Genomic DNA, 22,249 nt, shown 5'->3' on the forward strand with positions numbered 1-22,249 from the left:
TGTCAAGAAGAAACTTCAAAAATTCAATGTTTTGACCGAACATTTCATCAAAGTCCTCCATCGTGTAAAATTTTGGTGTTTACCTGTGTTTTACCCCAGTGTCTCTCTCTCTGTGTATTTTGGCAAGTCTTCAAATTTTGCCTGCACTTTAGTAAAGGAACCTGAATTCCTCTTTCAACTCAACACTAGCTAAACACCCTCTGGCTCAACCTGCGACAGTAGCCACGCCCAAACCTTTCGTGATTGGCTGCACAGAGTTATGCAAATACATAGTCTCACACTGACGGAAAGAGGACACGATAAGACCATTTACTGTCTATGGATAAGACAAGACATCCATTCAGACCAAACGCAATGATTGGGCATACATTTTATGTGCCTGAGACACTCTACAGAATATATTTATATATTAAGACCACTTGATTTTTTGATTGCTATCAAGATAAGAAGAGACTTAACTAGTATAACGACAAAAATTTCATAGAAAAAAAATACAAAATAAAAATGGCCTTTCCTACCTTTTAAAGGCATAGTCCACCCAAAATGTAAATTATATGATCATTTACTCACCTTTATGCTATTCCAAAACTGTATGACTTTCGTTTATCTGTGGTGGAACATATTTTGTGAAAGCAGATGCTTTTTTTAATGCAACATAAACCAATGGAGCCAAAATTATCCCTTTAACACTGTATTTCTTGTCCAGACTCCCAATTTCCTCCAAAATTAAAAGTTCGGTTCAAATGCACCTCATGACAAACAAAACACAACATCAATGGTGTCAGAATGCCCTCTAGTGTTCAGGCATGGAGTTCACTAGTGATTTCTCAACAGAGGTAACCGAAATAACAGGCCTTCACAACATCAAAGGTTCACGTGGTTCATCTATAGTGGTTCACATTTTGGAAAATGTAAATGTAAATACAGAAATACACTGCCATTTTACATATTGCATTACAAATTGAATATTGCTACCCATATGCTTCCACACATCTGTGATGCTATAATGCTATGTTTTCTCTTTCTTAAAAAAAAAAAAAAGTAACCAAGAGAGCTTAATGAACTAGATTATTTAACAAAACAAACACAAACTAATCATTTATAGGCTATTTTGTCAATGTTTCTTTCTTTTGGCCTGTTTATATTATTACTTTTTATTGGTTGTTCTATTGAAATTTAAAGAGAGAATGAACCATCTCACTTTGTGATTTAAGAATAATTAGTCTAGTAACTCTCTCAAAAAAAAGAAAAGAAAAAAAAAAACTTTGCTGAATACTGACCGCATTTACAAGTTTACAAGGATTGATGCAGTTTATGTAGCTTATATTTAGTTCGGTTTTCCCTCTCTCTTTCTTTGTTGATAACTAAAGTGTTTTAGCACACACAAAAATGTAACATTTATTTAAAAGCATTATTGTTTTTAATAAAAGTATAACTTTAATAAAATAATTGTTTGATGTTAGAATTTAAGTGTAATAATTCTGAAAACATTTACAAGTTTACAAGGATTGATTCAGTTCACATATGTTTTTAAATGGATGAATATTTTGGTGGGGCACCGTCACGGCTGCTACTGAAATAACTAAATTTTGCCAAATAATATTTGATAAACATAAGCAAACTTATGCTTATAAACTTCAGCAACAAAAGATAAAGAAATGTTAAGGTCCCTAGCAAGTCACACAGGTTTGAAATGACATGAGGGCGAGTGCATTTTCACTTGTGCTTAAACTATCCTTAACAATAATAATCATGATAATAGTAATAACAATAATAATCATCATCATTTTATAAAAATATTGAGTACCTAATACATAATTTTTTTAAACTCATTCACATAAATTAATAACAATAATAAAACAAACGTACTTTGAACATAAAGAGTCCATTCAGTTAGAGTTTATGCTCTGACATTAACTTTTTGTAGTTGTTTCATCTGAAACCCCTCGACAGAGATGAGCAGAGAGAGCACTGGTGAGGTTCTCGATCTGTGAGCGGAGGAACCTGCGGTCCTCCTGCAGGTCCTGCACCTGTCTCTCCAGAGCCTCGATCCTCTCCTGTTTGCTCTCCAGCAGACACTGGAGTTTAGTGACATTCAGCATAACACTGCTGGGCAAATCTTCCATGATCGGAGGTGTCACGGCTGAGAAAGAGAGAAAAACATGAAGATCTGTCTCTGTACATGTACTTATTCCTGAAGAAGAGAAGACTTCTCTGACTGACAACCCAACTGCCTGGCCGGGATTAGAACATACAACCCTCTGTTTAATGACAAAACTGTCCCAATCACATACATCACTTAAGCCAATACCTAAATGTCTCCTCTCTCATCACTGTGTTTTGGAGATGCTAATGAGCTAATTAACATTGGTTCGCAGTAAATAACAAATCACATACTGGAGGTGGAAGTGGCACTGCTCGGAGAGTTGTCCTGCTCGGTCTCAGCGGCAGCTGGCAGGGTGCTTACATTGTCCCACTGGATTACTAAGGTCTCTGGTTCCTGTTTAATCCAGCTGTAGCTGTTCACAGGACTCTCCAGTGTGGCAGAGCTGGAGTCAGCTTCACTGCTGGGAGAGTATGGAGCAAAGTCCTGCTGCCACTGGGGGTTCATCTCAACCGGAGAGCTGCACAATATCACATAACAATCAAAGCATAATTACACTTTTATATATTACTTTACTAATAATAACTACATGAAATCAAGTCTGACTCCATGTATGTTCTTAAACGGATAGTTCACCCAAAAATGAAAATGATGTCATTATTAACTCACCCTCATGTCGTTCCAAACCAGTAAGATATTTTAGATTTAGTCCGAGAGCTCTCAGTCCCTCCATTGAAGCTGTGTGAACGGTATACTGTCCATGTCCAGAAAGGTAAGAAATACATCATCAAAGTAGTCCATGTGACATCAGAGGGTCAGTTAGAATATTTTGAAGAATCGAAAATACATTTTGGTCAAAAAATAGCAAAAACTATGACTTCATTCAGCATTGTCTTCTCTTCCGTGTCTGTTGTCTGATCTTTTTGAACCAGTTCACGAAATTGAACTGAATCGTTTTAAACGGTTCGCGTCTCCAATACGCATTAATCCACAAATGACTTAAGCTGTTAACTTGTTTAATGTGGCTGACACTCCCTCTGAGTTAAAACAAACCAATATCCCGGTTACATCGAATGATTCGTTCGCGAACCGGATATGACAAACTGCTTTGTTTTGAACTGTCTTACAACAGACACGGAAGAGAAGACAATGCTGAATAAAGTCATAGTTTTTGCTATTTTTTGACCAAAATGTATTTTCGATGCTTTAAAATATTCTAACTGACCCTCTGATGTCACATGGACTACTTTGATGATGTTTTTCTTACCTTTCTGGACATGGACAGTATACCGTACACACAGCTTCAATGGAGGGACTGAGAGCTCTCGGACTAAATCTAAAAGATCTTAAACTGTGTTCCGAAGATAAACGGAGGTCTTACGGGTTTGGAACCACAAAAGGTCATTAATGACATCACTTCAATATTTGGGTGAACTAACCCTTTAATATTGGTATCTTTGTGCACAATTGATATGCACGTAAAAAAAAAAAAAAAAAAAAAGTGCAACGAGTTGTAAATAAACTCATTGTTTATGGGTTTATTTGTGGTGATGGCGCAGTGGATAAGACGCATGCCATTGGTCGGAGAGAGGCGTGTGACCTCTGACATATATAGCAATTGTAAGTCGCTTTGGATAAAAGCGTCAGTTAAATGTAAATGTAAATACAACTCGCTGAACTGTGGATTATATTTATACGTAATACCAAATTATAACAGATTACTTTTCAAGGAGTTAAAATGGTGAAAAACAAATAATAATAATAATTTGTATTTTCTTACATTAATTATAATACATAGCCACTAAACAGTGGATAATGAGAATATTTATGACACCACTGATTGTTCTCATTCAATTTGCTTAATCCAGTTTAGTTTTTTGTTTTTACTGGCTTTCCAAAAGTCTAAAAGATGAAAGATGCTATAAAACAATTGTTATATGGTTTGCAAACAATTAAACGTGCTGAGGGCACATACGAGCATTGCAGTGGTAGATTCCGAATCTTCGTCCTGCGACTTCTCTGGTAGAGTCTCCATTTCTGCCTCAGATCCTCCTGTCTTGCTTTAGAGAGTTCAGCCACTGGAGGATGTTTAGTCTTTCCCTCTCTTTTTCTTCGCTGATAACTAAGAATTTTTAACAAAAAGAAAGTGTTTTAGCAAACACTGATATATGAAAGCATTATTGTTTTTAATAATAGTATAACTTTAAATATAAATAATTATTATTTAAATTTTTTTTGACAATTAGAATTTAAGATAATATGTGGAACACAAATCAAACACCTCTCTCGTCTTTTTGCAAGGTATCTGGCCCGGGCGACAGGATCAGCATTCACCTTTGCTCTATGTCGAGCAGATTTTTCATTGTTTGATAGTGGCATCTATAAATGTGAAAGCAAAGAAAACAAACAAACAAAAGCTTATTACAACACAATAAATATGTGGGAAGAATATGTTACAAAAGGTATATGGATTAAAACTAGATACAGCTAATCTAGATTTAATCTTAGCTAGACTTAGAGTTTATCATAACTGTAATGATAATACTATAAAAAATGTACTTTTTGCAGTCCGGTTTTAATAAAGGCTGTGTTAAATCAGTATGGATTATAAATAGCCATTAAAAAGCTATGACTCCACTTAACAGTTTAACTTCTCTTGCAATTAATTAACATTACAGTAAAACTCCACTTCCAATCTAAACTGATCTGGAATAATTAGTGTTACTGTGCACACAATATTTGATTAATTTGATAACGAATTAAAGTGTTTATATTATGACACATATTACAAAACATAAGACAGCTACTGTATAAAGGAAGTATGACTTCTAAAAACAACATGGCTCATGCATCAGGAAATCTTTGTGGTTCGTGTGCTACATCTTGCAGCGCGGGTGTCAAATGGAGTGATTGGTTACACCACTTGACATTTCAGTTACCACATTTGTCTTAAAAAGTACCATGTTTTATGAGCCTTCAAAGCTTCCCAGCTGTCGATATGTCATCAATAAACTTTACTACGTCATAAAACGATGAAATGATACACTACTTGGAAAGACATACTAACCTTGAAACACAGCCATGAGGATTTGAAGGGTTCGTCTCTGAGACAGCGTTTCCTGCTTCACGGTCACGTGACAGCTACATGTGGGTTACACCAGGAATGGGAGGGGCTCTGGTTACACCACACATAACAGCTGCACTAGCCTACTTGTTTCAAAGAAATTATAATAAATTGTATGCCAAACTGCTTAACAGAACATTTTAAAAAGAAACTATTTTTTTCTGTTGTACTTTTTAGTTATAATTTAAGTTCGGTTACACCAACAAGACTGTTATTTATTTTGTAGTAATTATTTAAACTGCTTCTCGAACGCTTTCTTCACGAATAGGACCGAGTCATATGGTCTTCGAGTCAACCGAGAACCGTCCAGGGATGTTGTTTCCCAAAATTATCAACTATGGTCCTAAGTTCTGTTTTTAACTCCGTTGGTTACGACCGAACTTGCAACAGCTGCTTTTGGGAAACGAATCCCAGGTCACGACTGTAATGATCAAATGGCCGAAAAGTGAGCTGATTACAGTATGCGTCAAACGAGCACGTGACCTGGTCAACCTTACTGTCTGATTAGGTTCAAAATAAGTCACTTTCAAATCTTTCACTTTTCACATCTTTTTCATTTTCAAATTTGCGTTTACGACTTGATATCAGCACTCATTGGAAACATTAGATTCGATAGATAGATAGATAGATAGATAGATAGATAGATAGATAGATAGATAGATAGATAGATAGATAGATAGATAGATAGATAGACAGATAGGGTTGAAGACCTTGTTCATTAAGACAGAAAAATAACTAAAATCTGTTGCAGCACCTTTAATTGTTACATAACTTGGCAGAAGAGCATTTTTAAACATTTAAAAACTAATTAAAAACAAAGTATGAAAACAAATGTTTCAAACATTTAAAAAAAAAAAAAAAAAAAAAAAAAAAAAACACAAGCAGTGTTCTTGAGCCCTGACTCTTGAGGGTCACTGTCCAGCAGAGTTCAGCTCCAACCCTGATCTGATCCATCTCACCAGCCTGGCACTTTCTAGCAATCCCTAAAGACCTCTGGATCGGCTTGTTCAGGGGTGTCTGATTTAGGCTGAAGCTAAACTCTACAGGACGGTGGAACTTGAGGGCCAGATATGAAGAACCTTCACATAAAGGAACAGGGTGACATTGTGTGAGAATATAACATTGGTAGAGATTTCTGTAAACAAACACATATAAGGATCATGTCAAACATACAAGCCCAATCTGTGCTTCGTGAGTGGACTGGATGGTCTGTTCCAGCAAAAAAAGTTTTAAGTGATATGTGCATTTATTACACAAACCACTTAAAACTTTAAAGAGACATACACACAGTAATAAACCTAGTGAGAGTTAAAAGATGCATTATATGCATCACAATACATTTCAAATGTCACTCACTACTTCACTTTCTCCCAGCAGCATTTCACTCAACAGTGGTGTTAGAGCGTCCCCTAGTGTTCAGTCATGGAGAATGCTCTTGTTTCTAGAGCAGTGCTGCTTCGCCATCGCTCCATCCTTTATGCAAGGGCTTCATCAGCAAATAAAAGAGCTGTTCAGTTGTGAAATCAATTGGTAGATCAACCCGGAAGACTGTGTTAGAGTTTTACTGATGGTTATCAGAATTTTTCAGATTCATTCATTTCATTTTCAGAATCATTGTTAACACAAGTATAATAGTGTAAGTTTTCATTTGACCAATCGTAAGGTGCAACTTGCCTTTTTAAAGCAACAATATAAGCACACTCATAAGTACTCATAAATCAAAACCCCACCTGAGCAAGGCTCAGATATGAGTCATGCTTTCTGTGGAGACAGGACACACTGCAGGGCTAGCTGACTTATGTTTCCTCGCAAGGCCTGATCAAACCCACCAGATAGAGATTTGTTAGCAGCCTGATCCAGTTCTGTGATGAGGGCCACGTTGGGAATGTTGTCAGCGAGGGTTCAACCAGGAGCGCTGGCCCAGGCCATGATAGAGGGCTCAAATTAGGTCCTGGGCACCCAGACGCTCGCTCGTAAAAAACTGTCCAAACTTGTGAACCTTAATGACGCACTTGGGCAGAAAGCCCTATTCATGCTCTTCTTCTTGATAAAGGCTGATCAAGACCTAGTCACAATGAGGAACGCACCCTGTTGGGAACAGATTGAAATGCAACTCAAAAATTGCCATTTTAATTTAGGCTTATTACTTCTGTAAGCAACATACTTTATTGTAATGAATATGCATTTTTAGTGCACTTCAATGCAAAATTATAATTAGTATTCTTGTACTGTACTTGCAGATATCATTAATGAAATTTTAAATGGCACTTTGTGATAAAGTAATTTCAAATACATTTTAAAGTACACTTGATTTGTTAAATAAAATACTAAAGTATATGTAAATCATTTATAATTTGAACTGCAGTGTATTCCATGATACATATAAAGTTAATTTATTTTAGATGCCCTAGATTGCAACTCCATCATTATAAATGTGTTATTACAAATATGTTAAAATACATAATGTATGTTTTTCAATAGAAATTACATTAAAGTATGTTTTAGGTTACCCTAAATTCATGTCAGTACATTCAGTGCAATTTAACCATATTTCAAGGCAACAGTAACTGTGAAATTTAATATAAAGATGTACTTAAATGGTTAGTTCACCCACAAATTAAAATTCTGTCATTAAAGGTCTTGTCGCCATGTCGTTAAAATGCTGTTATTTTCATCTGGGAGTCCAATCACCTTTGTTTGGGCTTCCCAGGAACGCTGTACTTGGAGATCAATGGTTACAATTTATGTTTATCTCAGTTCTCGAAAATTATAATCCACATGTAAAGCTATGTGCAGCACATTTTGCTGAGGACAGCTTCCTCAATCTCAATCAGTTTAATGCCAGATTCGCAAAAATATTATTCTTGAAAGATGGAGCAGTTCCCTCTTTGTCTGGAGAAGGCAACACTATTTAGCTTTGTTAACTAGATGTTAAGGCTGTGCAAAAAAATCTAATGCAATTTTTCCGAGGATGAACTTACAGGTTTGGAACAACATGAGGTTAAGTAATTAATTATTTTCATTTTTGGGTGAACTATCCCTTTAAGTGGGTCAAAAAAATAATAATGAACTATAGCGTTCAGACAACTGCATTTGACATAAACTTAACACATTTTCATTTAAATTAATTTAACATTGCAAGTGTCCAAAAACATTCCATTCAGTTTACACTTCATAACACTCTTTTAAAGGATATTATGTTTTTCAGGTATTCTTTTTAATTGCATGCTAAAATCTATTACTTTTTACAAGAGATCTTGTACAGATAAGGCAGATCATTTAGGAGCAATCCGGATACAAAACTGCTGAAGTGCTAGTTGTCACGTACCTCTCTTTCCTTTCTTCTTATGGCGTCTTTTTTTTCTGATGCTGCTGGACTCTTCAGATGAAGATTCATCAGTGATGCTCTCATCTTCAGCATATGAGCTGGACGAGCTCTTGTGCCTCCTCTTCCTGGACCTGGACTGAGAGAACACTGATGTGCTCGCTGCAGCAACAGAGAACAACAGGAAGAATTCTCCTAACCTTATCTATATACTGTCATGAAACCATTGTTTTTTTTCTTTATTTAACCACACCTTCAGGCACTGCGACCAAGCGAGCGCCAGTGAGGTTCTCGATCTGTGAGCGGAGGAACCTGCGGTCCTCCTGCAGGTCCTGCACCTGTCTCTCCAGAGCCTCGATCCTCTCCTGTTTGCTCTCCAGCAGACACTGGAGTTTAGTGATGGTCAGCATAACACTGCTGGGTAAACCCTCCATCGAAGGTAATGATGCTAAAAAAAGAAATGAATATCTCGTCAGTGAAATAAGGAGATCCCAGTGAGCTCACGGATTTTCAGGAAATGAAAATACCGTACTAGCGACAGCGCTGTTCAGATTCTTGTCCTTCTCAGCATCGGTGGCAGCATCCGAGTTTTTATTTTCCCACTGGACGGCTTCTGGCTCTGGTTCCTGTTTCACCCAACTGTGGCTGCTCACGGGACTCTCCTGTCTGGCGGAGCTGGAGTCCAGTTCACTGCTGGGGGAGTATGGAGTGGACTCCGGCTGCTGCTGCCACTGAGTGTTCATCTCAACTGGAACACTGCAAGAGAACACTTATCATAATTGCACTGCATATTTATTACCCCAATGATATTACAGCACTGGAAAGTTTCACTGTCTGTATCACTCCACCTGTCTTTGTTTACTGCATTCAGATCAGAGTATATAGGTTGAAGAAAGTTGTGTGAGTTATGAGCAGTGTAGTTCTATTACAACAACACAACTAAAACGCTTAGATTTTGGTACATCTCGAGAATATGTATTAGCCACTGCTAATAAAGAGCACTTAACTAGGTCTTGTTTTCACTTTGCAAAAATATTTTAAAAACAGTTGTTGTTTTTTTTTAAAGATACTGTATTATCACATATATCAATGTGATATTTGACCCTGGACGAAAAACAAAACAGTCATAAGTTGCACAGGTATATTTGTAGCAATAGCCGACAATACGTTGTATGGGTCAAAATGATTTATTTTTCTTTAATGCCAAGAATCTTTAGGATAAAGATCATGTTCCATTAACATATTTTGTAATTTTCCTATGGTAAATATATCAAAACTTCAATTTTGATTAGTAATATGCATTGCTAAGAACGTAATTTCGACAACAAAGTACGATTTTCTCAATATCTAGATTGTTGTTGCACCCTCAGATTCCAAGCTATGCATTAATGGGAAGCTTATATATATATATATATATATATATATATATATATATATATATATAAATTAAATTTATGCGTTTAGCAGATGTAAATTTCAGTGCATTCAGGTGCTCCCAGGGAATCGAACCCCCAACCTTGCAGCAGTGCTCTACCAATTGAGCTACAGGAACACATATTTATATATGTATAAACATAGGTATGTGTACTGCGCTACACTAACTGACACTTGTCATGGCGCTTGTATACTGTTGTGGTTCCCTCTTGGTCTGATTGCTTCTATTGTTCTCATTTGGAAGTCACTTTGGATAAAAGCGTCTGCTAAATGATTAAATGTACATGTATGTGTAAATCTCAATTTCCAACAACTGACCCTTATGACTGGTTCAAGCTCCAGGGTCACCTATTGTTTTCTTTAAGTATTTAAAGAAAGAAACAGTTCACCCAAAAATGAAAGTTCTGTCAGTCACTCATCTTCATGTCAATCCAAAAGACTTTCTTCTGTGGAACACAAAAATACAATGAAATCAACGGGGTCCAGAACAATTTAGTTCCAAAATATAATATTTTGTGTCGCATTGAAGAACGAGTAAAAGATGACATGATATTCATTTCTGAGTGAGCTATCATTTTTAATGTCGAATTACTTGAAGTAAGTCCTTTATTCTATAATTGACTTTCAATTAAAACTGACTTAAAAACAAGTCCAAGCTTTGACCGTGTTTTCTAGAAACATTAGACCTGCAGAGTGAGGCGTTCCAGGCCCAGTTTTATTTTATGTAATATAAGTATTGACATAGTTTGACATAGTTTGAAGTGTCTGGAAAACACCCACTCTTGTTTATATTCTGAAGGTTTCAGGCTGAACATACCTGACACACACCGCCACGATCTCCCTCGGCTCGCTCAGTCTTTGGATCGCAGTGAGCCTCAGACTGTGGTTCGTGTAGATCGTTCTCGTGCCGGCCTCTTTGCATATTTTGGGCAGCATCTGGGACAGATAATTGACTCCCATCGGAAGTGGTGTATACCACATCTCATCGGTGATCACATAAGTCCTCTTGGGCTGCAGATACAGCGCTTTAGCGTCGGCGGGGATCTTGCTCAGGTATTTCTCCAGAGACGCGACGGGGCACCGCGGGTTGCCCGGCTCTTCATACATAGCCCTGCGGGGTTTCTTGTCCTTTTCCGGCATGTTTTTCGTGTCCTCCTGTAATGTCATCGTGAAGTATTTAAATCCGTTTGGGTCTCGATTCAGAGAAAACGAGTCTGGCTGCAGGTGTCGGTTGCCCTCCTTGCCCCTGAGTCCGAAATGTAACTGGATATCGTACCAGACCTTATTTAACAAGCCTCTCGGGTTGCCAGGGTCCAGTGCAGGTGAGTTCTTCAGTAGATGCTGGTCCTCAGGTGAAATCGGGGGGTAATGTGTTGTTATATCTCTACCGGAGCGTCGGATCTGTTTAACGACGCCTTTGAAAACATTATTGGCCGCCCTGAACTCGGTGTCCTGCATCAGATTCCACACCCGGTTGAGCGGAGGGTCATTGATGAACCGATTCAGTCCAGCCCGAAGTCCGACGTAGCTGCTGATGCCGTACAGCTCTCCTTTGCTCGTCCGAATAGAGCCGTAAAACTCGCGCAGCACCGGGTTCAGCTCTGACTTCTCCACGGTTTTAAAGTCGATCGTCAGCTGCTTCTCAAGTAACCAGGCTTTGAAACATTTCACAGCCCATATTGTCTGCTTTACAGTACTGGATTCGTTCCGGTTGTGCTCTAATTCGTCTAAATCCGCGGAGGATACATTGGCACACCTGGAAATCTGTGCTGTTAAACTGGACTCTGCTCCCTCCGTCTCTTCCTCTTCACCTGATGAGCTTTCGCACTTCAGGTCAAACATTGTATTCATGGGAACACTATTCGTTGGTTAAACTGTTTTCTTCTTCTTTCGTTCAATGTCATAAATGTTCAAGGCGTTCGCAGGTTCATACTACATGCCATACATAATAACTTTTCTGTACTAAGGTAGAATAAACAATTATTTAAAGCGACTTTCTGACCAGTATCATAAAGATCCACGAGTGTTTACAGGATTTCTTTGTTCTTCGTCTTCTTTGAGATACTAGAGGACGGAGCGCCACTGAAATATACCGCCACCTAGCGTTTACTGCGTAAGCTACATGCGCTCTGAAAGATAAGACTCGACTTCACTATTCGACTGAAATGTCTTCAGTTTTATGCAAATGCCCTTTTATTTGGTTTTTAGGTAACACGCCATTGATACTTTATAACTGATATGTTAACATACTCATGCAAAAACAAATAAAAATTCTTAAAAAACCTGGGTTGCTTCTGAATTAGCTATGAGTTTCTAAATGTTGCTGTTTTGATCTGCTGCAATTAGTTTTTTTAATACTTTTCTTTCTTCTAAGTTTCCAGAAGCAAGTGTCCTTTGATTAAAATAAATAACCCAAATCATTATAAAATGAAATTAAACTTTTTTTTTTTCAGAAGTGTTAAAAGGTAAATATTCTGCAGGTATTCAACTCTTTTTGTTTGTTGTTGTTGTTGTTTAAATATAATAGATTACAAATAATTAATTATTAATGACTAATAATTCATAGTTTGGCATATCATAAACCCACTGTATTTTATAAAAAAAAAGAAAAGCACATTTCTTTTCCAAAGAAGAAATGTTGAAATGTGAATTACAGTAAGACATTTTGTTGTTTTGTTTTACCTTGTTTCAGTGGTTGTTATGCAATATTTAAAACATTCTTAAATATGTAATATTTATGTCCCCTTAGAAGAAACCACTGACCCGCCTCTACCAATGTTCACTCAGTTTTTTTTTCTTTATTTATTTGTCCATTGATTTTTAGTATCTAATTTCAATAGTCTTCCTTTTCTTTTTTACACTTTTCTCAAATAAATATTTTTGAGGGGATCATATTATGCATTAAAAACAAAAATGTCACAATAATATTGATAGTCATCCAGGAACTGCTTTATTTTATTCAGTTAATAACTTTAGGGAAATACATTTGTATTAATACAGAACATCCTACTCCAGATTCCATCTCATGTTTATTCATACCACTGTATGTTTCATTTAAATATTCAAATAGTCCTGGCATTCATTTATACCAACTGACACATGGGGCTAGTAAACGTTCTTTATATAAATCTGATTAAATACATTTTTGGGAGAATAGCAGAACTTTGCCTGTATTCTTATGTTACAGGTATATTAAAATATACTGTACGTTATATTAAAATGATTTCATGTAAATGATATAAATACTTTAGTGTTTATGTTTGTTTTAGTCATAACAACACAGAGAATATTAATTGGGTGAGTAAAAACCGTTTCTTCAATAATTTCGATATTTTACCACAAGTGAACAAAAAAAAAGCTGCAGAAGTCTCATAAATAAGCAACTGTTTCGCATAATGTAAATGTTACATTGTAGTTTTAGCATTTAAGCCTTACAAAGTCATTCACATAAATATTAAGATTCACATGGTCATGCACATTTTGAAACAGTAAAACTGTGAGGTTTCAGTGTGGAAAAACACTGCAAGATGGGAAATGCTGGCTTTGTATCATTCATGCATTGACTTCTCAACTTCATAATGTAACGATGTTATCTTATAATCCTGGAAACTCCACTTAAACTAATTCAACTGGCCAATTATGCCCCAAGAATAAGGAATGCCACAGAAACTGGACACCAATGCATGTTTCTGTTTGTTTACATGAGACATTTGAGTGGTGTTATGCATCTTCATAATATATACGAAATACATATTTGCACGGCATAATAAAACATTCATATCAAACATATTGTACTTGAAGCTTGTGTTACTAACTCTCCACTTCAAACTAAGCTATATAAAACATATATGACTGTAGTGAAAACCTCCTTGGTCCACGGTGAGCACTAGGACTGGGTTTCTTTAGTGAAGGATGGCCAGCAGCAGGCGCTTGAAATCTCCGCCGCATTCCGAACTGATGGCGTCTTTAAGAGACACGTCGTATTTCTCCAGGTACATGTCTTTAATGGTCTCCAGATCAATCTATTCAAACAGAAGAGTGTCCATTACAGGCTGTTTTATAAGACGGTCTAGCCTGACCTCTGTGTAACAACAGAACAGTATTCATTATGCAGTATAAACATACATCAAACTAAATATCAGTGTCTATGGAGGATATATGCGTAATATTCCATGATGCAATGCGTTCAACCTTTCATTTCCAATTGGAGAACTGAACCAAAAGTGCACAACAATTCAAAAGTACAGTATGGTTTATTATTAACACTAGATTTTTTGACAGATGATTTGATAAGTTGTATTATACCTCTGAGCGACACATAATGATGCGGATGAGAGTGTCTTCGTCAGTTCCAGCGCCTTTCATCGCCGCGTTCAGCTTCCGGGCAAAGTAAAGCTGAGGGTTCTTAGCACACCTCACTGTGGGTTCGATGGGAAGAGTTAACCAGTGAGCGAGCCCTATAGTATTACTATACAAATAATAAAAACTGGGACCTCTAAATATTACAAAACTCTAATATTTTACCAAGGCATTTTGGCTTTGTTCACAATGCACCCAATCTGTGTTTGTATACAGTATACAGACTAGAAGGAACAGTTCACCCCAAAAAAATGAAAATATGCTGCAAAACCAGGCCATTCAAGACGTAGATGAGTTTGACTCTTCATCAACAGATTAAAAGGAATTTAGCATTGCAGTGAATGGGTGCCGTCAGAATGAGAGTCCAATGATACCAAAATAATCCACACAACTTCAATCCATCTATTAATGTCTGTGTGTTTATAATAAACAAACCCATCAAGAGGCTTTTAGCTTCAAACTATCGATTCTAGCTAAAATATGAGTACTCTATCCATAATATTACTTTCTCAAGTGAAAAGGTGCTCTAGTCTGCATCAGGAAGAAAATACAGTACACGCACATATAAAGAGAAAACACTCCAAAACATTTCTAAACAAATATGTTGTTGCATGGACTATTTCACTGTAGAAAGCATCAATATGGATGATAGACTGGTATTTTTTGCCTGAAGTAACAGTTTTAAAGTGCCCATATTATGGATTTTTTTTTAAATGATCTTACATGCAGTGTGTAACACAGCTCTAAGAGAATGAAAACATCCTGCAAAGTTTGAAATCTGAAAGTGCAACGTGCATTACATATAAGTTATTGTCTGTCAAAAGAAAGAGTCGACTCCGAATCTTTGACACGAGTCGTTTCTAAAACGAATCCCAAGCCGTTTCATGTTGACGTCAACATGAAACATTAACATATTTCCCGCCCACTTGTTGATCTTTTCGAGTTGGTTTGAATGAAAATGCTAATTCATTCTTTTCCACTAAATAGCAGCTTCCTCGGTAACGCTGTACAGAAAGCGGCACTGCCTCACAAACGCTGCTTTATCAGGCTTTGTGAAATGCAAATGAGACCAATCAGACCAATCACCGCAGATTAGCGTCACGCAAAGGTGGGGTTTGGAGAAATGAATCGTTTGGGAGTCGTTGAGCAAATAATTGTAAAAATAAATGCATATTATAAGACAATGAAAGTGTTTTTTACCTTGCATGCATGTCAAATCTGTTATTGAGGACTCCCAAAACCCAAATATAAAACTTTTATATTTATAACTGACAGGAGTGGTGTGGATTATTTGTGGGTTATTGTGGTGTTTTCATCAGCTGTTTGGACTCTCATTCTGCCGGCACCCATTCACTGCAGAGGATCCATTGGTGAACAAATCTGTATCTACGTCTTGGAAGGCCTGAGGGTGAACTGGTCTTAATGTGAATGGACACCACCGTACCATCATAGTTTTTGCTTTACTTTACTTAGATGCCATGTCATTTCTTTGTTGTTCATACTACAATAATAATACAATAAAACATAGGCTTTTGGACAAAGCCTGTGTTTAATACAAACCGAGTGCAGTGTAGCAGTCGTTCAGAGTTCCGGAGGTTTCCTTATCGATTGCATCCAGAATCTCTGTTCCAGAAATCTGTTGGAGAATAAGGTGAAATACAATCTAAAAGTAATCCAGAGCTGTTACACATGAAGTAACACAACGTATTATACATATCGTACATAAGTTACTGTCTTAAGCTCTAAGAACAGCACGAACTCACGGCTTCATAAGCTTTGAATGTGGCCTGCAGTTGGAAGTAGTTCCTGGTGGCCAGGATGAAGCTGAAGGTTGACTCATCTGTGCCAAAGCTGCCCTCTCCAGCCTGACAGAGAATTAAAACATCTGGAATTGAACTTGGTGTGTGAATAAATATTAAAAGCATTATTTTGCCATTGAATATTCCAGAGTGATCTCAATAATTGACAGGTATTTGTACGTCCTAGCACACATCTTTGTTTGTTTAGAAAGAATCAAGATTAACTGACATCAGAGAACCATGGACATGCAAATGTCTTATTATACACTACTGTTAAAAACACTGGGGTCAGTAAGAATATATATATATATATATATATATATATATATATATATATATATATATATATATATATATATATATATATATATGCAGCACATCCTATTTGACTTTGATAATATAATTTATTTTGAGTAGCAAATTAACATATTAGACTGATTTCTAATCGATCACATGACACTGAAGACAAGAGTAACGTCTGCTAAATTCAGGATTTCCAGCACAGAAATAAATACCATTTTAAAACATATTAAAACATATATATAAAAAGGTATTTTAAACTGCAATAGTACTTCTCAATATAAACAGTAGTTTTGATCAAATCAAAGCATCCTTATTGAGCATCACACACTTCTTTCAAAAGCGTCAAAAAATATTATTGTGCCAAGTTATAAATAATTAAAAGAATAATATTTGAGATGTTCCAGACATGTGTGTTTCCAGATGTGTATTAAAACTGAGGTTCCTACTTCAAACAGTGAGACGGCATCTTGCTCTGCCAGTGCTTCGTCCACCTCATAGCTCTCGTCTCTGTTACCCTACAAGAGAGAAAGTATTGACGCCCTTGAAATCCAATCTGAGTCACGTCACTGAATCCTGCTTCTACTTATCTAATGAAAGCTCCAGTGCTCTATAGGGACAGCAGGGAGAGGGAGGAGCACTAAACACAGGCCAACAGTGAGCGCTTTACGTCGCTCAGGAATGCAGAGTGGTCATTTTGTAAGACCTAAGCAACCATTTTGATTTCGGATGAAGCGGATTTACCTCGAGGAGCAATGTTAGCAGTCTCCTAACATCCCCACTGGTGTCTGCTTCAATGTCTGCCTCCAAATCCCTGTCATGCACTGTAGACAACAACATACAGGTGATCCTTACCAAACCTAGTTTGCTTTACTTGATAAAGTAATAGATAAACTGTTCAAACTGTGATCTCATAATGGAACTGATGCTGCTGTGTGGTTGTATTTACACAACTATGATGATTTTCACTTCTGAGAACCCCAAGAATGTAAAAAGTGTCTGTATTCTGGTCCCCGGATAAGCATAATAGATTTTATTTAATTTTTCACCCAATATATTGTCTCTTTACTACGACAGCGTTTTAGTGCCACATTGAAAAAATAAAATCTAAGATTACGAGATTAATGTGGTAATGTTTCAAAAATAAACTCGAAATATTACGAGAATAAAATCAAAATGTTACGAGATTAAAGGTCAAAATATTTTGAGAATAAAGTCTAAATGTTTCCAGAATAAAGTCGTAATAGGCCTACTACGAGAATAAAGTCATAATATTACGAGAATAGAGTTGATAAATTACGATAAAAATGTCAAAATATTACAAGAATAAAATCTAAATGTTATGAGATTAAAGTCGAAATATTTCGACAATAAAGTCGTAATACTACGAGAATAAAGTCAAAATATTTAGAGAATAAAGTCGAAATATTTAGAGAATAAAGTCGTAATACTACGAGAATAAAGTCAAAATATTTAGAGAATAAAGTCGTAATACTATGAGAATAAAGTCGAAATACTATGAGAATAAAGTCATAATACTACGAGAATAAAGTCGAAATATTTAGAGAATAAAGTCGTAATACTATGAGAATAAAGTCGAAATACTATGAGAATAAAGTCATAATACTACGAGAATAAAGTCGAAATATTTAGAGAATAAAGTCGAAATATTTAGAGAATTAAGTCGTAATACTATGAGAATAAAGTTGAAATATTTAGAGAATAAAATAAGTGAATTATTAATGCTAATAATTATTATTATTTTTAAATAATGCATTAAATACCTTTAATTAGTTTTAGACATAATTAAAAAAATTCAAATACACACACACATTTTAAACTACAATACTTGATGCACAGATCTATTTTGACATAGTTTGTCAGATGTTTTGTCGTGTTCGTTGCTATGGTTATCCCTGTTAATCATAGCAATTTTAGGAGTGACTCACGGAAAAATAATGAATTCTATAATTATATGCATCTGTCGCTCCTGAAACTCAGCAGTACACGTGGACAAAGGTCCTCTTAGCAGTATAAAACCACTAGACTTTGTCTTCAAATTATGAATGAATTAAAGAAATTGAGCAAAGAGGGCTCCCTTTATAGAGCTCACTCATGTGAAAACTTATAATAAATGAATCTAATTTTGAATAACTTAATTATATCGAGTCTACGCTTTTATTGTCTCAATACAAAAAAAAAATACATAAAAAGAATAAATTAAAATTATATCCCAGATATATTTGCTTAGTAAGGATATTTAATTTAATTTAATTTAATTTAATTTAATTTAATTTAATTTAATTTAATTTAATTTAGTTTAGTTTAGTTTAGTTTAGTTTAGTTTAGTTTAATTTAGTTTAGTTTTGTTTTGTTTCGTTTCACAATAAGTTGATCTTCCTTTTGGTAGCCATAGGCAAAGCATTTTGCATTTCGTGCATAAATTTAAATGGACAAAATAAAGTGTTACTAATGACAATTTTTAAGACAGTATAGTTAAAACAATTTTTGAGCTTGGCAGTGTTTAAAGCACATTGGTTAAGTCATTCTTACCATGCATGTAGGTATCTTTGTAAGTGGCAATATCCTGTTAGAAAACAAAAAGTAGTAAATGATTCATTTCATGGACAAACATTTGCCCCAGCTTTGGGGAAGGTGACACACACAGGAACTTGCAGAGCAGACAGATGGACATACAGCATTGGTAGAAGTGCACAGAATCTCCACCAGGACATCCTCGTCTGTGCCAGCGCCCTTCATGGCCTTCCTGAGCTCTTTGACAGCAAACACGTGAGGAGGGTCCAGCATGGCAACAATGGCATTCTCAAAATTACCAGTCAGCTCACTCTTCAAAACCTCCACCAGCTCCTTCAGAGAAAACACAAATCTGTGGAGGCATGCTCGTTATTCTTTAAAATGATTTCTGTGCTGTTTTCAGAGTACTCACGTCATCATATTTGTCAAAGTACGCTTCCTTGATCTCCAGTCTCTGAGCTGCACTTCGATTGGCGAGGATGTCTATGATGGCTTGCTCATCAGTTCCTTGAAAATGAAACAGAATGACCACAAACATATCCTCTAGTGATGAAAATATCCAGTAAATAGCAGACTTACTATAACTGCATCTAAAACTGTAATTGTACGGTATATTCATTTAATAAACATACTGAACGCTAATTAAAATGTAAGACTAACTTAAGCATCTCACCTAAACCTTTGCAGGCTTTGCGAATGGCCTTTATGTCAGCAACTACATCGAAGTCTTCATAAGGAACAACGGTTGGCTGTCAAATAAAACCGAGGAGAATCATTTCAAATGTTCATTTAGTTCATGTTCACAGTCAACTACATAAGTAACACAAGCCCAGATCACTAAATTCATGTTTTAGTATTCAACAGTTGTGAGTTTGACATTGCCTTAACACTCACAGTCATTATGATTAGTTGAGTTAACAGTATTAAAAACTGACCATAATATCGAACTTAATATAACAAGTAATATTTCAATTACTCCTGTTGTAGCAAATATTTAATCGTCACTGTTTATTATTACAGAAAAATTTTAAGAAGCATTTTTTTTGCCGCTGTATATTGATTAGTTGAAATGAGATAAATCCTATTTATTTAAATATATATAAGTATTATTATTATTTTTTTCTTCTAATGTTGCAATGGTCCCAAAACACGCCCATGGTAAAATATTTTTATGGCAACATCTACGGCTTCTTAGTTAAATTCAGTCTGGTCAGATTTTGGTCATCGGATATCAAATCTTAAAAATTGGTTGTTCAAAAAAAATAAATAAGAAAAATAATAATATATCTAAAATTGTGAATTAAGATAAGATCACAAAATACAATCCTGGTTTTGATTTGGATAAAATCCTCAGTTTGTGTTGTTCAAAAGATTTCGGTATAATTAGTATAGTATAATAATAAAAAGGTGTGTGAGTGAGTGTGTGTGTGTGTATTGGGGGGAGGGGGGGGGGGGGGGTTCTTCTGATTCCAGCAGAAGGATGGATTTTAGGAACAAAAATGTAATACAAATGTAAAACTGGTCCAAAAAATAAAAAAATGTGTAACACATAATATATCCCTAAATACCTGAACAGCTGTCCATTTCAAACTAAAATATTATTTTTAATATTTAAAGTTGTTGTATTTTTAAATCACTGATTGTAAACTAAATTGGCACAATCGTCACTGATGGTCAGAAGTAGTTATTTGTGTAAATGCATTGCAAAACTAGAATGCAAAAAATTATATATATATATATATATATATATATATATATTTTTTTTTTTCACCAGGTCATGGCACTAGTGATCCAGATTTGGAAATCTAAAAAAAGTTTGTATCTGGATAAGGGTGATCCAATCCAATTTTGCTTTGAAAAACCGGCCCAAAAGTAAGAAGGTGTTAATTCTGATCCAGATTAAACTTTCTGAACAACTGGCCCCGGAAATTTATGTTAACTTTATACAAAGATATACGTTCAAAGACATCAAAATACTAATCCAACTACGACCAATCCCACCAGTACAACTAAATGAAACACTAAAATTATATTTATTGATTTTTAAGTCAAAATCTTTATTGAGCGACACTCTTTTTGTGAATAAAGAGGTTTATTGTCATACTAGAGCACCCAGTCTCCCCATATGAACAAAAGGCTGTGTGAGGAATGCAGGAGGAAGCGCCCAGCCCTGTCCAAACACACTGTGATCCTGATGGAGGCCCTGCATCAGGACTAAATGAAACTGAGTTTGTCCCAGTCTCCTCCCAATGCACTTCCTCTGACTCCTAACGGGAAACTGATACTCCCTTTACAATATCATATATACAATCAAAATCGCTGTAATAGCTATTCGTGTAAAAGTGTACAAACAAAAGTATTTTCAACATTCAGCAGTAAAATAAAGCCTGGAAAGCTCAGAAAAGAAGCACGAGACGCATATAACGGCATCACATTCAGAGTTCACGCGATATAAAGCGCTGCGTTTGCCGAAAGCAGCTTGGCAGCGGAAGACGTGAGAAATCTTAACTGTCTTTATTATTTTCCCTCTATATCCATTTTTATTTCTTAAAAAAAAAAAACGCTTTTGCGACGTGTCCCAGGCCAAACTCAACGCAGAATGTTGAAGTAACGTTAATAGTTAGCTATGTTTCTCTGACGTAGACGTATCAAAAAATGTAATGAAATACTCACTTGGCAGTTTCCCATGGTGAGAGTTTCTGGTGTTTGATGATCAGATGATCTGACCGCTGTCCGAGCTGCAGGCCACACGCGCAAGAGTTTCTGTAAGTGACGTCAGCACGCAGGGAAATAACGGGATGGCTTTACGCTCTCACGAGAGCCGGACAGCACCAACGCTTTGGACATCTGCATTTTGAAAAAAAAACATTATAACCATCTATACAGTATTATTATACATAACTTCTACATATATTATAGCATAACTATTAATTCTGCAATTCTAACGTGTTTTTTTTAAGCAGTAAGAAAATAGTTTGAAAAACATCTCCAAACAACAACACTGTCCACAAGACTTCAAACCACAGAAAAACTGTTAGAAAATCACTTTATTCAATTTGCAAATATCACAACTGATTAGGGGACGCACAATAATCTATTTAATTTATTTTCCACCTGTAAAACGAGAAATGGCTCCCTCTACTGTGTTTTGCCTTTGAATCTAGTCAGCAACATTTCAATTCATTTCAACGATACATTTAAAAGCAATAGTTGTGTATTTATTTAATTTAATTTATTATTATTATTATTTAGACGAACTTAACAAATCA

At 35.8% G+C, this 22,249-nt stretch overlaps 3 protein-coding genes across 6 annotated transcripts; all 3 read right to left on the reverse strand.

Annotated features, from left to right (window-relative positions):
- Positions 1 to 1,033: 1,033 nt before the first annotated feature.
- Positions 1,034 to 5,750, reverse strand: LOC128013264 (uncharacterized). Its single transcript, XM_052596107.1, has 5 exons — positions 5,172 to 5,750; positions 4,386 to 4,483; positions 4,080 to 4,226; positions 2,398 to 2,624; positions 1,034 to 2,143 (listed from the first exon to the last, which is right to left on the reverse strand). Exons 2-5 carry the CDS (start codon positions 4,481 to 4,483, stop codon positions 1,914 to 1,916), a joined length of 702 nt encoding a protein of 233 aa, XP_052452067.1. The 5' UTR covers positions 5,172 to 5,750; the 3' UTR covers positions 1,034 to 1,913.
- A 219-nt stretch (positions 5,751 to 5,969) lies between these two features.
- zgc:174877 (uncharacterized protein LOC570025 homolog) lies at positions 5,970 to 12,033 on the reverse strand. Of its 4 annotated transcripts, XR_008183284.1 has the most exons (6): positions 10,805 to 12,027; positions 9,086 to 9,309; positions 8,807 to 9,001; positions 8,557 to 8,715; positions 7,054 to 7,316; positions 5,970 to 6,968 (listed from the first exon to the last, which is right to left on the reverse strand). XR_008183284.1 is itself a non-coding variant. In XM_052596104.1 (5 exons), the coding sequence occupies exons 1-5, from the start codon at positions 11,836 to 11,838 to the stop codon at positions 7,294 to 7,296; spliced, it is 1,635 nt and encodes a 544-aa protein (XP_052452064.1). In that variant the 5' UTR covers positions 11,839 to 12,033; the 3' UTR covers positions 5,970 to 7,293. The 4 variants fall into 4 exon arrangements, 2 of the variants coding, with proteins under 2 accessions (XP_052452064.1, XP_052452065.1); XR_008183285.1 differs by having other exon boundaries at positions 5,970 to 7,316; positions 8,557 to 8,692; XM_052596104.1 differs by having other exon boundaries at positions 5,970 to 7,316; positions 10,805 to 12,033.
- An 881-nt stretch (positions 12,034 to 12,914) lies between these two features.
- On the reverse strand, positions 12,915 to 21,754 carry anxa13 (annexin A13). Its single transcript, XM_052596106.1, has 11 exons — positions 21,654 to 21,754; positions 19,654 to 19,729; positions 19,393 to 19,487; positions 19,143 to 19,313; positions 18,999 to 19,032; positions 17,190 to 17,269; positions 16,895 to 16,963; positions 16,110 to 16,211; positions 15,907 to 15,982; positions 14,293 to 14,405; positions 12,915 to 14,009 (listed from the first exon to the last, which is right to left on the reverse strand). The coding sequence occupies exons 1-11, from the start codon at positions 21,666 to 21,668 to the stop codon at positions 13,890 to 13,892; spliced, it is 951 nt and encodes a 316-aa protein (XP_052452066.1). The 5' UTR covers positions 21,669 to 21,754; the 3' UTR covers positions 12,915 to 13,889.
- Between the last annotated feature and the right edge of the window lie 495 nt (positions 21,755 to 22,249).

This window comes from Carassius gibelio, chromosome B24, assembly GCF_023724105.1.
Source record: "Carassius gibelio isolate Cgi1373 ecotype wild population from Czech Republic chromosome B24, carGib1.2-hapl.c, whole genome shotgun sequence".
Classification (NCBI taxonomy): domain Eukaryota; kingdom Metazoa; phylum Chordata; class Actinopteri; order Cypriniformes; family Cyprinidae; genus Carassius; species Carassius gibelio.

Bases quoted from the DNA above. Each gene is read 5' to 3' on its own strand.
- anxa13 (XM_052596106.1), bottom strand. The intron at 19,033-19,142 runs GTATGTCCATCT...GTTTTCTAACAG, and splicing joins TGTGCACTTCTACCAATGCT to GATATTGCCACTTACAAAGA. The intron at 16,212-16,894 runs GTAGGAACCTCA...ATTCTCTGTCAG, and splicing joins ATGCCGTCTCACTGTTTGAA to GCTGGAGAGGGCAGCTTTGG.
- zgc:174877 (XM_052596104.1), bottom strand. From the start codon at position 11,838: ATGAATACAATGTTTGACCTGAAGTGCGAAAGCTCATCAGGTGAAGAG. The intron at 9,002-9,085 runs GTACGGTATTTT...TTCTTTTTTTAG, and splicing joins TCTGAACAGCGCTGTCGCTA to CATCATTACCTTCGATGGAG. The intron at 7,317-8,556 runs GTACGTGACAAC...TGTTCCCAACAG, and splicing joins TAAGAAGAAAGGAAAGAGAG to GGTGCGTTCCTCATTGTGAC.
- LOC128013264 (XM_052596107.1), bottom strand. From the start codon at position 4,483: ATGCCACTATCAAACAATGAAAAATCTGCTCGACATAGAGCAAAGGTG. The intron at 2,625-4,079 runs GTATGTGCCCTC...GATATTGTGCAG, and splicing joins AATCTACCACTGCAATGCTC to CTCTCCGGTTGAGATGAACC. The intron at 2,144-2,397 runs GTATGTGATTTG...TCTCTTTCTCAG, and splicing joins CAGTGCCACTTCCACCTCCA to CCGTGACACCTCCGATCATG.